A 13904-nucleotide genomic window follows, 5' to 3' on the forward strand; every position below is an offset into this window, starting at 1 on the left:
TGCCCAGTTGTGAGAGTACTGGCAAACTGACAGCTGCTCCCTCAGTCTAGGCTTTAAGTCAGAAGCCCAGGCGAACGATACTGCTTTGCCAGCCTACTTGGGGCACAGACCCTCCAGGAGAGAGGTGTGAAGCTCATCCTGGATGATGTCCCCAGGCTGGCACCAAAATGCATTTCAAAGCAGAGCAATCAAATCACCCGGATCCGCTGGCTTCCGCTCTTTCTGGATCCAAGTCAAAGTTGCTTGTCTTGTTTCTGACTATGGACCTCCCCCTTCATCACTCACTCGGCACTAGCCTCTTCTGTCCTTCCAAGGGCCTTCTCCTCTGCAGCTCCTCTCCTATTGTCTGGCCCCGCCCCCCCAAGAGTCCTTCAGGTCACAGCTCTCATCTCAACATCTTTACCTCCCTCAATTTCTCCCTCCACTTAACATCACATATTCGGAGGTGTACAGCGGATGTAAGACAGAGCAGCATCCCACTCTGCAGGACAGACCCCGATGTTGACAGAGATTTGGCTAAGTTACAGTCTTTCCACAAAAAGCTCCCCAGACACACGACTCCTGTCCCCACTCAGTGCCGTGCTGGGATAAAGATGTCTGGGTTGAGGTTGCGGGGAATATGAGCATAGCAGATGCTGGGTTTGGGAACTGGCCCAGGCTCATGGGAATTCCCGGCTGCTGTGCTCATGAGCATGCTGGTCTGTCCCTGCACATGGTGCCTTAAGTTACTCTCGGGGATGGCAGCCAGAGCCTTGTTACTTGGCACCTGCTACTGGTTTGGTACTGAGGAGAGGTTTTGAGACCTGCCAGACATCTTCCCCCTTGCCCCCCAGCTCAGCTCCTGTGCCCTTGATGATCTAACTACCTTCGCCACCTCTGCTCTCTCACTTGCGCCAGCCTAGGGACAGCAGTGGGAAGGCCATGGCTTGGAGCATGCACCCTCTGTAGCCTCCTGGCCACAGCTCACCTTGTCTCCAGCCAGGACCTTGAAGGAGGCGATGACCTGGTCAGCTGTGTCTGTGTCTGTGGTCTCTCGGGACATGAAGTCGATGAAGGCCTGGAAGGTCACAATCCCGCTGTTGTTGGGATCCACAACACTCATTATCCGGTTGAATTCAGCGTCTCCCTGCAAGTGTTGGAAGGGGGAGAGAAACTTTAATGGACATTCCAAGACCAGCTCAGGCAAAGCTGCTGCAGGTGTGGGGTTTAGAAGGGTGATACTGAACACACCCGGTGGGTGTGAAAACAAGCCCTCCAGGGTGGAGATCTATGGACCTCCCTCAGCCCAAAGAGCTCCTAAACCTGTGCAACAAGCACAGTGCCAACAGTGTCATCTTCACCTGTGTATAACGATGGGCGTGCCACCATCAGCATCCCAGCTCCTCTTACAGCTGGAATCATTTGGCCCCCAAGGGGAAGCACATGCCCAACTCTAGCCTGTTTTTACAGGCCTTGCAGCTTGCTCAACAATACCCACTCCTTCGTGTGGTGGCCCAGGGGGACAATGCCACAGCAACTCTGCTCCACATAAGCTAGCAGAGGTAGAGCCCTTACAAAAGACTGCTTTTCACTCATCACTGGGTGCAGGCAGTGTGCTCTGCCCTCATGGCCACTCTGACCCACCACCACCAGCAATGCAGCCAGGCTAGAAAGTGTTGGCTAGCCATTTATATATATATGCCACACAGCTGGCCAGGGAGTACGCCCTTGTGGGCTAAACAAAGGAGACCTTAAGCAAGGAATGGTCGACAGTGAGCCAGTCCCCACCTCAGCAGAGGCGGGGCAGAAGCTTGGCCAGGACCTGCTGTAGAACACACACACACACACACACACACACACACACACACACAACTGAGGGGAGCAGACTTATTCTAATGCCTATTCTCAATGCGTGGAAAGGTGAGAACAAACTCCCCCCAGGAGAGACAAGATAAGCCCAGCATAAGTCAATTCCCTGAGCAAAGCAGCTCAGTTTACAAGAGGGTTTTCCTAATTTGTGGACGCTGCTAGCTCCACCTGGGACATGAAAACCTAGCCAGGCAGGCCCTGCCTCATACGTCACCAGGAAACGCAGGTCTCGCTGCACTAGGCAGCTAGAAGCAGGGCCAGTGAAACCATATATCAGCCGGCAAGACGGGGAGACCCAGGAAGCAGGGCTTGTGGTCACAGTGCCACCTCTCTACAGAGCTGCTTTAAACAGACAACGCCCCAGAAGCAAGTCTGCCACACCTGACAAGCGCACGGCTGAAGGTTCATGTTGCAAGAGAAGATCAGAGAAGGAAAGGAACAAATGAATGGATAGCATACCAGGCTGTATCCTGTGGAGATAAGGAGAGCTCGGAAGTCATCCATGTCCATGCTTCCTGTGCGCTTCTATTCCGAGGGCATGACGGGGGGAGGAGGAGAGGGCCAGCCCCAAGAGGGCCAGATGGACCGTGCATGCAAAGACACGACAACAGGGGGATGGGCAGGAGAGGACAGGGCCCCATAGAAGGAGAGAGAGGCAGAGAGTTTAGTTTCAGAAGGGGTTGTGGAAGTTGCCGCAATATGACCAGGCGATAGAGGAGAGGGATCGAATGCCAGAGTTGAACACAAACAAATGGTTGGAGAGCATAGAAGGAGAGGAGCGAAAAATGTGGTGAAGGAAGAGAGAAAGGAGACCATGTTAATTGCAGTGTCAGCGCAGGCTGTGCAGTAGTGACGCTCGGTACCTGTCTGTCATTTTCCACATCGTATCCCAAGCTGATGAGGCAGGCTTTGAACTCCTCAGGTCCCAGGGTACCGCCGTGATCCTGCCATCAGAGAACCACACAACATGCAGGATGAAGGGGGGGGTCACAGCGTGGCGAGGTGGCCGCACCAGGATTCACGGAGACGATGGCATGCATGTTGGGGTAGGGGTTGGAGAGGAACATGCACATGGAGAGGGATGGGGAGAAGGGGAAAGGGACATCATTAGTTGAACCGAAATCAACTCACTGTTTCAGGAAGGAAGGGTGTAAGCCTGAGCTTGTTTCTAATTTACAACTCAAGATGCAGCCTGCCTGGCAGAGGAGTTCTCCTGCACTACATCCGTACGCACTATGCCCAAGGCAGGCCTACTGCAGAACGGAGCAGCCATGTGCCAAGAGATAGCTACTTCATGGAGGAAGTTCAGCTACCAAAGCAATGGGTACAACACTGAAGGAGCTCCTACACATACACTCCTGCATCCCGACAGCTGTGATCCACCCTGGCCCTGCAACACACACCTGCACTGACCAAAGCCCAGCAAGAGCTGGGATGCAGCCCTCGTGTTTGGAATAATGTTCTAAAAGTGCCAGGTGGATTAGGAACCTGAGGGATTGAAACTGCTGTGCTTCTGCTCCTCAAGTCACTTCTGTAAAGTGGATTTAGGTGCTTTTGAAACACTGGCCTTTACTCTCTAGTTTAATGGTAATTGGAGCTCTTGTAATATGTCAGCTCACGGGAAGGGAAGACTCCCAAGCCATTTCCTCATGAACAAGCCTCCTTCACTCCTGCCGGGCACCTCCTGAACCACGGACAGTCTGGCAGGGCTGGGCATAGGCTCAGTCAGCTCCTGGAGCAACCGACACTGGCACAAATTACTATTCTGAGGGAGGACAGAGCTTATTTTAGATGAGACAGTTCCCCGCCTGGCCTCCCTGCCAAGCAAACGGCACTCCCACGGATTTTTTCAGAGATGAACAATGGGCCTCGGTTCCATCTTTCCCACATCATCTGGGATTCCTCATCTGCTAAAAAGCAGTTAGTTGTTTTCAGAGGTTCTTTTCTTGAAATAACTCCCCCAAAACTACACTTCCTTCCTGCTGAAGTATTAGCAGATGGTCAGTGATTAAAGGGAATGGGCCCAATAGTCCCTCTAATCTTTTCCATCCATACGCAGAATAAATTTGGTTACTTGTACCAAGGCACGTGCAAATGTGCACCACCAGGAGAAATAAACCCAGCTGTGGGCACTCGGCTAATCAGCCAGGCAACATTTGAATCAATCCTGAGCAGCCACCCAAGTGTCCAGCATACAGGGAATACTGGATGTGGAGGAAAATAAGCACTAGGCTGGCATGTGAAAGGAGAAGGATGAGACATCAAACCCAGAAACTATCACCAGCCACAGCATCTTAGCTGCCTCTGGCCCCACAACCAGCTGAGAGCCATGTTTGGGCCCTTGGTTACCTTGTCAAAGTGGTTAAAGGAAGCCCGGAATTCCTGCATCTGCTCCTGGCTGATTCCTTTGGCATCGCGGGTTAGGATTTGGTTCTCCACTTCATTGATGGTGCGGGCAATGGTGGTGAGGAGCTGCTCCCAGCCAACTCGAATATGCTGAGGTCAGCAGGAGAGGGACAGTTAGAGCATTGAGTGTTGGGAAACTTGACAATACCTCAGAGAAGTCAGGGGCCTCTTCAAATGGGCACCAGTGACAGCTCTGAAAGGACTTATGTTCACCTAATGCCCATCCATACAGGCAGGGATGGAAACAAATTTTACACTGGCTCCACAGCCTACAGAAACATCCTCGCTCTAGTCACGAGCGCCTGAGATGACAGCTTAATTCACACACGCTTCATCGATATGGAGCCTTTCAGTCTTACGCTGATGGGCAACATAAAGGTCACAGGGAAGGGCTGGAGAATACTGGATAGATGCGCAGCTCCTGGCAGGATGCGGTTACCCAAATAGGAGCTGGCTTAGCACCCTGAGCCTTGCAAACCAATATGGTGGGATCCTTACTGAAGCCTGCCATGGGCTCTACCTGAACTGCACTTACTCTGGCAGGACAACAGTGCTCAACCACTGCCGTTGTCTTGCAACACCCCTCCCAGCATTGCCACTGCCTGGCAAGAGGCGCTCTGGCTGCAGGCTAAGCGCTGGCCCTACCTCCATGGTGTAGTTGGTGTGCTTGTTATCGAAGATCAGTGCCTCCTGGATGAGCTGGTGTTGCTGCTCTAGTATGTCAATGTTGGGCTTGTAGTCCACAATGCTCTGCTCATACTCCTTGAGGTGGTTCAGCTGGTCCTCCAGTGTGCCATTCATTTCAATGGAGATGCGCCCTATTTCCTGTGAGTGGGGGAACAGCAATGGCCAGTGACTCTCTGCAAAGGGACATTTCTGGCTCCGCTCCCTGGTGTACTCAATGCCCTTTTCATGCCAGCCCTGCAGTCTCCTCCCGGCATCCCCGAGATCCAAGCTGGGTTCTTTCCTGATCTCATATCAGTAATAAAAGACTTACAGGCCCAATTCTGCCCTCTGTGGCAGCTGTGCAGCCCTCCTGTCCAAAGGAACTCACAGAAGTGCAGCCCCCTGAGAAGCAGGAAGCAGTGCAGCTGATAGGGCAGGAAGAAAACCCAGGTAACTGGTACATGGGCTGGCTCTGCAGAACTAAGAGGAATAACTGGTTGGTAAAAAACAGATGACAGGGAGCTGATTAGCGAGTAAGGTGCCAGCTGCGTATGCTGTCCCTTTTCAGAGCAGGGCACGGTAAGGCTAGGAAATACCCTGTGATTATATGGTGCCTGAAGTATAGGCAGAGCCAGTCTAGTCAGATTTAGGGCTTCGCTATCTGAGGAAAGGGGCCAGAATAGCGAGCGTGAAATAACCCTGGGGACCTGCCTTCTGGAATAGCTGTAGCACTTTTCGTGCACTCCCCCCGACCGGCCTTCTGGGTAAGCGTGCTCCGTGTGCATGCCGCAGGGGAAAGCGGCCGTAGTAAGGGGCAAACGCCTTCCTAGCAGAGTTGGGAGGCGGCAGCACAGAACTGGTGTCAGCCATGAGGGGGCGGGTTTTGGCTCTTTCCGCAGCACGACACCACCAGAGGCCGGGGGAGGAGGTCACTGTCGCTTGCTCCGTCCAGGGGATGACAATAGTTTTGAAGGCTGGACTCTAGGTGGCACTTTAACTCCAAAGATGAGAGAATGGGAGCGAGGAGGAGAAGGAGGAGGAGGAGGAGAGTGAGAAGAGGCGTCAGCTGGGTCATTCTCCAGGTGAAGCCCAGCGACTGCCTCGCAAGAAGGGGCCATGAGCTCTCACTAGTATCCAGAGGTTGGCGTTTGACTGTACTCAGCACATGGCCACACACGTGCCCACACCCCGTGGGATGCAGCCATTGCAAACTGAGCTCTTACCTCCATTTTGGTCTGTATCCAGGGCCCAACGATGTTGGCCTGGCTGGCAAACTGCCGACGCAAGTGCTCGTTGGACTGCTGCTTGCTCTGCTCATCCAGCAGGGCATGGTCCCTCTTGGGCACCAGCTGCTGAACCTGTGAGGAACAAGGAACCGCATGGAAGTGAGGCACCTCTGCACTGGTCAGGTCCTGGTGAAGCAGCACGCGCCAAGTGCCTGCCTGGCCCAGGGACAGGCCTAGGCGATTGCCCCTCGACATCCAGGTGGATCCAAGATTCCCATTGCAGGAGCACTGCCAGGGAAGGGAAGTCCAGCGGCAAGAGTCACTGAAGGCCAGTCACTCCCCACATGTGAACTGCTGCTCACAGTACAACTGTTTGAACAGGGCAATAAGATCACTGATGCAAGGCAAAAGGGCTCCCACATCAGGCTACGTTCCTTGACAAAGCACCTGCTCGTTGTTCTAGTGCACAGCTTCTCAGATATGGGCATCTGCCAGTCCCATTGACACCTCTCTCCCTGCTGGCAGCCACAGCCACAACCCACGCGGCCAGGAAATACACATCTGAGGTCTCAAATGCAGCACAGCGGCTAGCAGTGAGGTGGTAGAACCAGCAGGGAGAGTCACCCCAGTGCTGCAGTCCTCACACCAGGGGCTGAAAACCTGCAGCTCCACAGCCATTTATTACTGTGTCCAAATCAGCCACGATAAGCCCTTGAGAGCTGTGCTCAGGCTCTGCTGCTGGAAATGTGGCGGCCATCAAGTGGGATAGGAAGTCTGAAGAGGAAACCAAGAATGACTGTCCACAGCACGCCTTGTGTGAGATGGCTCAACTGGGGGCAGAGAGGTGTCAATTTTAGTTTGATTTGCTTGGACAGCCCCGGAAGCCTATTTCACCTGGTCATGTTTCCAAGACAGCTGCGGTCATTTCCAACATTCAGCCTTGGACAACTGCAGCCCCTGATAAATGGAGCTAGTAATGGCCTGTTTACACCAATGGCCAATCGTAAATCTGTGTGTTTCTGGGCCTGCTATCACCCTGCTGCATGTACCCACCCTTTCCCACTTAGAGTTGATGATCTGTGGGGTGACCGAAGTGTAAGGGTTGTTCCCAGACAGCTTGATGTTGTTGTAGTCCGCAATCCGCTGCGCCTCGTTCTGGATACCCAGGATGGCCTCGCGCTCTTTGTCAGCGTCGGGCAGGGTGGATTTGAACTGATCGTGAGCAGCAATCAGGCCCTGGAAGAGATGGGCCCCTAGTTAGACAAACTGCTGAAAACCAAGACCGTGGAGAGAGAATTTTAGTGAGTCCAAGCCCATCTGACGCAGCATAAGTCCCTGCCACTTGGTAAAGTGCTGGTTTTGCACACACGCATGCCTCCCCCTATGGGTCTGGGTGTTCAAGACTGACAAGCACCAAGTGACAAGATTTACCAACAGCTCAAAGGTCTCTGCAGTGAAAACACGCTCTGGATTCCAGCAACCCAACCAAACTGCAGCAGTGAGGCTATTGCCCGAGAACATGGCAGTGAAACCAAGTAGCAACAAGGGCCCCCAAATGCCTCTCCAATAAGCAGCACGCGGTCTGCACAGCCAGACAGGCCAGCCTTCTAGACCTGGAGGAAGGCTGCAAAGTGCAGCATCTCTGCTTTCCCCGGACCACCACTCAGTCTCCTGAGGTCCTGTCCAGCAAACCTGACCCCTCCCCTACCTCAATCTCCTCAATGGTGTGGACAATGAACATGTCCTGGAGGTCTTCCATGGCGCTCTCCATCCAGTTGTTGAACGGTGCTGCCCTCTTGGCATATTCCAGGTGCAGCTGGTCGATGGTCTCCAGCTGTTTCTCTGTTTTCTGGGGGGTGGGGGTGGGGGGTGTGACAAACAGCACAGCTTGGTTAGAGGATCTGACAGATGGATTTCTCCTCATGAAGCCTCATGGTGGCACTCTACTCCTCCTGCTTCTGGGATGCAGAGCAGAGAGCCAGCACATGCCAGAGACTTGCCTACCTCAAGGGCTTCTCTCCTGCTGTGGGTCAGGGATCCCAGAGCATCCCACTGGTCACAGATCTTCTGGCACCGATCATTCACGCTGGGGGAATCGTAGTAATCCAGCTCACTGGGGCAGAGGAGGAAGGACACAGATAGTAAATGGACTCTGGACATGGCCACGTGCAGATCAGAACTGACATGGAGCTTCACGAAGTGCTGTAATTTACGTGCTAAAATAGGCCTGACACTCCGCAGGGGCCCATTCTTCCATATACTCTTGTATGGCTTGGCTCCTGTCCATCTCCAGCCTGCCAGTCGGGGCTCTGCAAAATCCCGTGGGCTGGCGGGGTCTGGGAGAAGATTGCAAGGGTGTATCTAAGGGCTGCACAGGCAGCCACTCCACTAGCTAACACCACTCTCCTCTCACAACAGTGGCTTTTTCTACCCGCCCAGCAGCAGCATGTAGGACACGAGTTGCTACACAACATGGCGGAGTGCAATGTGTAGCTACACAGCGTGGAGAAAGGTCCCAACAGCAGAGAACTGCTACAGCCTTTCTCCACAGCCTCCTCTCTGTGGGAGCCATTCCCTATGGCAGGGAAAACCAGCCGTGCCGACAAGGGAGGCACAGCTCGGGCGTGGGGAGCGCTGCATTGGGACCATCACCTAAGCAGCACTTCACATCGGCACTGCTATTTATGCCTAAGCTGAATGGCCTGCAGTGTGCACGCTGTGCGCTGCCAAGAGCCAACATGTGGTGTAGACAGAGCCAGTGACTGCTCTTCAGAGGCAGGCGGATCGGCAGCCGCGTTCAGCATGGCCAGCTAGCACCAGGGAGGTGAATCCGCAGGGAACCCTAGCGGCATCGCTGGTTCGAAGTCCCCCAACTCCCCATGCAGGAGGAGTAAGCCAGGGCCGTACCCCGCCCCCACCATGGTACAGACTCAGCTGTCCTGTACGCTAAGTTCCAAAGTGCTGCTGGAAGGCTACAAGTTGCTGCATGTCCAAGGCACTTCAAAGGCAGGGCTAGGCGAGAGATTAAAGCTGCTGTGAGAAACACAGGCAGAGTGCGACGCCGGCAGAACTCGCAGAGAGCTTTGTTTTTAAGAGCACCCTGTGGAGAATGACTAAAGCCCAGCTGAAAGGGCAGAAGGGCTCCAACTTTCCAAGGAGCCATGGGTTACAGAACCCATCCTGGTGGCTTGTAAAAGGAGCCCAGCATGCACAGGAATATAGACCGTGCACCAGGATATGGACCCGCCTCAGCTGCTCTCCCCCCTCGCAGGCTCTGCGCTGGGGTGCTTTCTCCATGAAGTCATGCTCCAAGCCACACATCCCTGTTTCCAGGTTCTCTGCCACTCAGGCCGCTGGAATAAGGGCTCCATTCATGGCTTGGCCCTGCCTTCAACTCTCAGTGTACTAATTGTGTGCAAGTTTATCTGGCTGGAAAGAGACGGCAGCTCACTGGAATCCCTTACAATAACTGCATTCTTACGGAGGGGGAGGGGCTGGGGACAGAACAATGGGGGTAGTGTGTATTTTGGGGGAGAACAACCCTATTAGGACCCCATTCAAACAGAGGTGCTCCCAACAGGCCAGTTGCAAGAGCCAGGTCCTCTTGAAAAAAAAAAAATCCCAAGTGACAAAGCTCACACAAACTATTATAACTCTGCCAGAAAAGTTGTACAGTGTTTCCTTGTCTGGGCCCCTCATGCAGGAGGGCACTTCTCCTGTCAGCGCTGTGCCAGTGAAAATGGGTACACCGCAAGCCACCCAAAGGTGTTTGGAAGCCTCAGGCCGTGTTACTGCAGATGGGGTACAGGGCCACTTCTGGAGTGTAAATGCTCTCCGGTCAGCAATGCCTGGGCAAAGCAGGATCACTCTGGGATCAACAAGGGGGAAGTGGAGCAGAAGAGATGGGGCAGTGCAAGAGAACAAGATGTGTGCACTGGACTGCGTGTGATCAACGTGACAATTCCCCACAGGGCACCAAGAGCTGGGATTTGCCTTTGTGCTCTGCCTGCAGCACACTGTCTCCTACCCTGAGTGGCTGCACGGTGCTGACGCAGCATTAACAGGAACACAGGCTGAGGCGTAAGGCCCAGATCCACTGAGGCATTGCGATTCCATGCAGTTGGTGGAAGTCAGGAGCCTAAGCACCCTGGAGGACTGGGCCAAAGGGGACAGGGTCTCTAGTGTCCCAGCAGTGGAATCCCAGGGCAGAACGGCTGGCTTACTTGAGCTCCTGTGCAATGGCAGCAATCTGCTCCACACGGTCCTGGTGAGCTGCCAGGTCGCTCTCAAAGGCCTCGTGTTTCCTGATGAGGGCTTTGATGTCTGACAGGGTGGCAGTTTCGTAGTCCTTCTGCCTCAGCATAGCTTCTTTCCCTGGGGGTGGAGAAGAACAGAGCCCATTGCACAGTGGTTCCATGCTGCAGCACAGAGGCAGGGTGTGGTGGCAGGGCAAACACCAGGGGTTCACAGGGGAACAGGACAAGTACTGAACAAGCAGCAGCACATGCTGTTCAAATGACATCACAGCAGTGCCTCAGCTGATCTAACAGTGGGGGGCAGGAGGGGTGTAGCAGCTTGGTTGCAGAGGCAGGTCTGCTGCCAAGACCCACTGCATCATTTTAATGAGACGTTGAGCAGTCCGTGATCAGACACCAGGAGGAGGCTATGAACCCTTGCAGCTTCAGGATCAGGAGCTGTCAGAGGAGGCTAAGAGATGGGCAGTAGCTTCCCACCCCACTCAGTTCTTCCCTGGTTCAGCTGGCTCATCCTCCATCCTACCACTGCTGGAACAGATTCTGTGCCTATGTACTGCAGCTCCACCCACTGGGGTTTCCTGGGGACATGCTCACACAGCTTAAGGCAGGGAAATGGCAGGAGATTAATGGAGCAGCAGCAGCCACATGATGTTATACTCCTGCCCTGAAAAGCTTCCAGCTTTGCCAAAGGCACCACAGGGCAACAGTGCGAGGGGAAGCCAGACCATGAAATCTGCAAAGATCAACTGGAAAGGCAGCATGAGCCAGAGATCTGCAGAACAGCAGCTCTGCAGCAAGGGGATGAAGGGGAATGGTCGCTAACATGACGGGGTGGCTTCACTTGGGGTGGTTTCTACCTGTGCTCAGGTGGGGGGGTGCTGCAGTTCACAGCAGTGCACCCTTGGCCAGTGAAAGGAGAAACCTCAAGTTTTGGGAAGAACAGTGAGAAGTCCTGTGGCATCTTATAAACAAAACAGACAATTTGAAGCATAAGCTTTCATGGGCAAAAACCCACTTTGTCAGATGCATGCAGGAAAGCTTATGCTCAAATTTACCTGTTCAGCTACAAGGTGCCACAGGATTTCTCATTGTTTTGGCAGATGCAGACTAACATGGCAGCCCCTCTGATACTTGTCACCAAGTTTTTGGAGAACTCAGTGACGTGTCCCTCCTTCCACAGCCCCTGTCAAAGCCTACAGCATGAAGTCAGACACAGGAAATGTGCTCCAAACTGCTGCCTGCAGAGGGAGGAATTAGACGGGGGTGTAATTAGTGTCATGAACTAAGACAATGGAGCTGATTACATATTCCTACTGCTCTTTCTCCTGGCACATTCCGGAGCTGGAGAGACAGCCGGCCCTGGAAGGCAAGTTTCCATCTTCCAGCATCAGGCACTGACTAGCAAGCCATGTTTGTTGGCAATCTACTACGTAAGTGGTGCGATTGCGTTAATTTAAAAGCTATTTGAGTGCAGAGTACTGAGTCTATTCAGTTTGAAATGCCTTTTGGTTCCCGTCAGCTGTTCCCTGGGATGTTCGGCTTGTCAGATGTTTCCAGTAGCCAGTCTGGGCCCTCTAACGGTGGCTGGGGTGTGTGTTCTGCTAATGGCTCCCAGACAGTTTTCAGGAGAAGCAGGCAGGAAGCAGAGGTACAGAAAATTGTTTATAGCATAACGACCATCTGCAGGAGAGACAGTGCATCCAGTGACAAGGCACAACTGGGACTCGGGGCCTGGGTTTGAGTCTTGGATGGGCCACTAACTTTGAGGGCCCACGGCAAAAATCACAGTCCCTCCATGACTCAGTTTCCCCAAACACATTCTGTCCATCATGACTATTTAGACGGTAAGCTCTTCACGGCTAGGATTCTCACTGGGTGCACGTACAGCACCGAGCACAATGGGGGCCTGGCCTTGATCGAGGCTTCCAGGCACTACTGCAGTACAGCTCACTATCTAATGAGCTACAATAGTGTCTCATCTGATCCTCACACCTACCCTCCCTACAGTGCCCCATTTTCAGAGCCTGAGTGCTTCCCGGAGAGCACAGTACCAGGCCCCAGTGCACTAGAGTAGGCATCTAGACCTTCTGTGTTCTCCAAGCCAACCCAGTATTAAAGGGGACAAGCAATCCAAGGGGCACTGCAAGGATCTCTGCAACAGAAACGAGGATTACAGGCAGAATCCAGTGCCATGTAGTTCTCCCCAAGTACTACTGAGCTTTACTCTGGAGTCAAGTGTGACCTTAAAATGGCATCTCTAGCACCAAGCCAAGCCGCTTCTGACTTCAAAGAATCATCCCCTTCGAGCTGCAATGAGAAGGCTAAACCGCCTCCATGGTAACCTAGCTCCTGGGTTGTCTCTTTGATGGAGGTTGCAGGGTGTGGCTGGTAACTGTTCCTCTATCTTTGGTGCAGCTAAAGCACCTGCAGAGCTGCTGCTCAGGAATGTTGCTGGAAGCCTGAGCCACCGGACAGACTGAAGGGCTGCACGTGCCTTCTCATCACCACTCACGGTTTTGGACACTGTATTTGGCTGGCAGAAGAGAAGAACTTACTTCTTGTGGCTCACTGTTTCCCACCCCCATACCCAAAAATAAATTCCTTTCCCCATTTATTCCTCCCCACCCAAACTGCCCCTCACCAATCTAGACAGAGGGGTGACTGTTTTAAACCACAGATCTAGCAAACAGAAGGGGTTTGCAGCATTGCTGAGCACCAAACTGCTGCCCTCCACCCCAGAGCTGGCTGTATTTCAGCAGTGCTGTGCCTGGCATACAAAGCTGGTTTTGGACAAGGGAACACTGGGCACTGAGTCTCCGTGTCCCAACTGTTGGGGACCAGTGGGGAGCAAGCTGGGGTACTCCAGCTCCCATGGAATGGGAGGAGTCTACAGCAATGTGCAGGACAACGGCATGGTGCAGCCAGGTCACAATCTGCAGAGACTCTACCGGCAACAGAAAATCCACTTCACGCTGCTGAGGATCAAGGGGCAAGTTAGTCGTCATGGAGACCAGTTCTGCCACAGGAATGGAGCCCAAAAACATTAGCTCACCATGCCAGCTTCTCCGGGGTAGAAGTTTCACAGGGACTTGTAGAATGCTTCAGTGCCAGTCAGAAGCCGCTTGGCAGAACACAGCCACCCCCTTAGAGCAGCGTTTCAGCTATCCTGCCATGGGGCAGGGGGCTGGACTCGATGGCCTCTCGAGGTCCCTTCCAGTCCTAGTGTTCTGTGATTCTATCCTGTGCCCTCCTGTCAGTTACCTCTCCAAAAAGTGGGCTCTCTGCCTAATGCATCAGTCCTGTTCCTCATCACTCAAGGGGCCCCCATCTTGGCGCATAGGGGCCTCAGAACTATATGGATCCATGTTATCCATTCAATTACTGCCACCACGTTTTAAGAAGCGGGAAGCAAAACCCAATTAAGTTGCAGCCGTGCTCAAGCACCGCTCCCAAAGGCGGAACAAGCCCGTCGCCCTTTAATGCTCTACGTGGTATTCTCCCA

The 13904-nt window shown here is 53.4% G+C and overlaps 1 protein-coding gene across 4 annotated transcripts in view; it reads right to left on the reverse strand.

The window, feature by feature from the left end:
• Positions 1–13904, reverse strand: part of ACTN4 (actinin alpha 4) — an 85765-nt gene that overhangs the window by 2540 nt on the left and 69321 nt on the right. For 2 of the 4 annotated variants that reach the window (XM_075016882.1, XM_075016881.1), the window contains exons 12-21: positions 10370–10520; positions 8151–8259; positions 7855–7995; positions 7200–7382; positions 6144–6278; positions 4900–5079; positions 4198–4344; positions 2712–2792; positions 2308–2373; positions 968–1126 (exon numbers count right to left, since the gene is read on the reverse strand). In XM_075016882.1, the coding sequence (XP_074872983.1) occupies positions 968–1126; positions 2308–2373; positions 2712–2792; positions 4198–4344; positions 4900–5079; positions 6144–6278; positions 7200–7382; positions 7855–7995; positions 8151–8259; positions 10370–10520 (1352 nt within the window). The remainder of the gene's footprint in view (positions 1–967; positions 1127–2307; positions 2374–2711; positions 2793–4197; positions 4345–4899; positions 5080–6143; positions 6279–7199; positions 7383–7854; positions 7996–8150; positions 8260–10369; positions 10521–13904) is intronic. The other 2 variants (XM_075016884.1, XM_075016883.1) reach the window with 1 other exon arrangement.

The sequence above is a fragment of the Carettochelys insculpta genome, chromosome 22 (genome assembly GCF_033958435.1).
Source record: "Carettochelys insculpta isolate YL-2023 chromosome 22, ASM3395843v1, whole genome shotgun sequence".
NCBI lineage: Eukaryota > Metazoa > Chordata > Testudines > Carettochelyidae > Carettochelys > Carettochelys insculpta.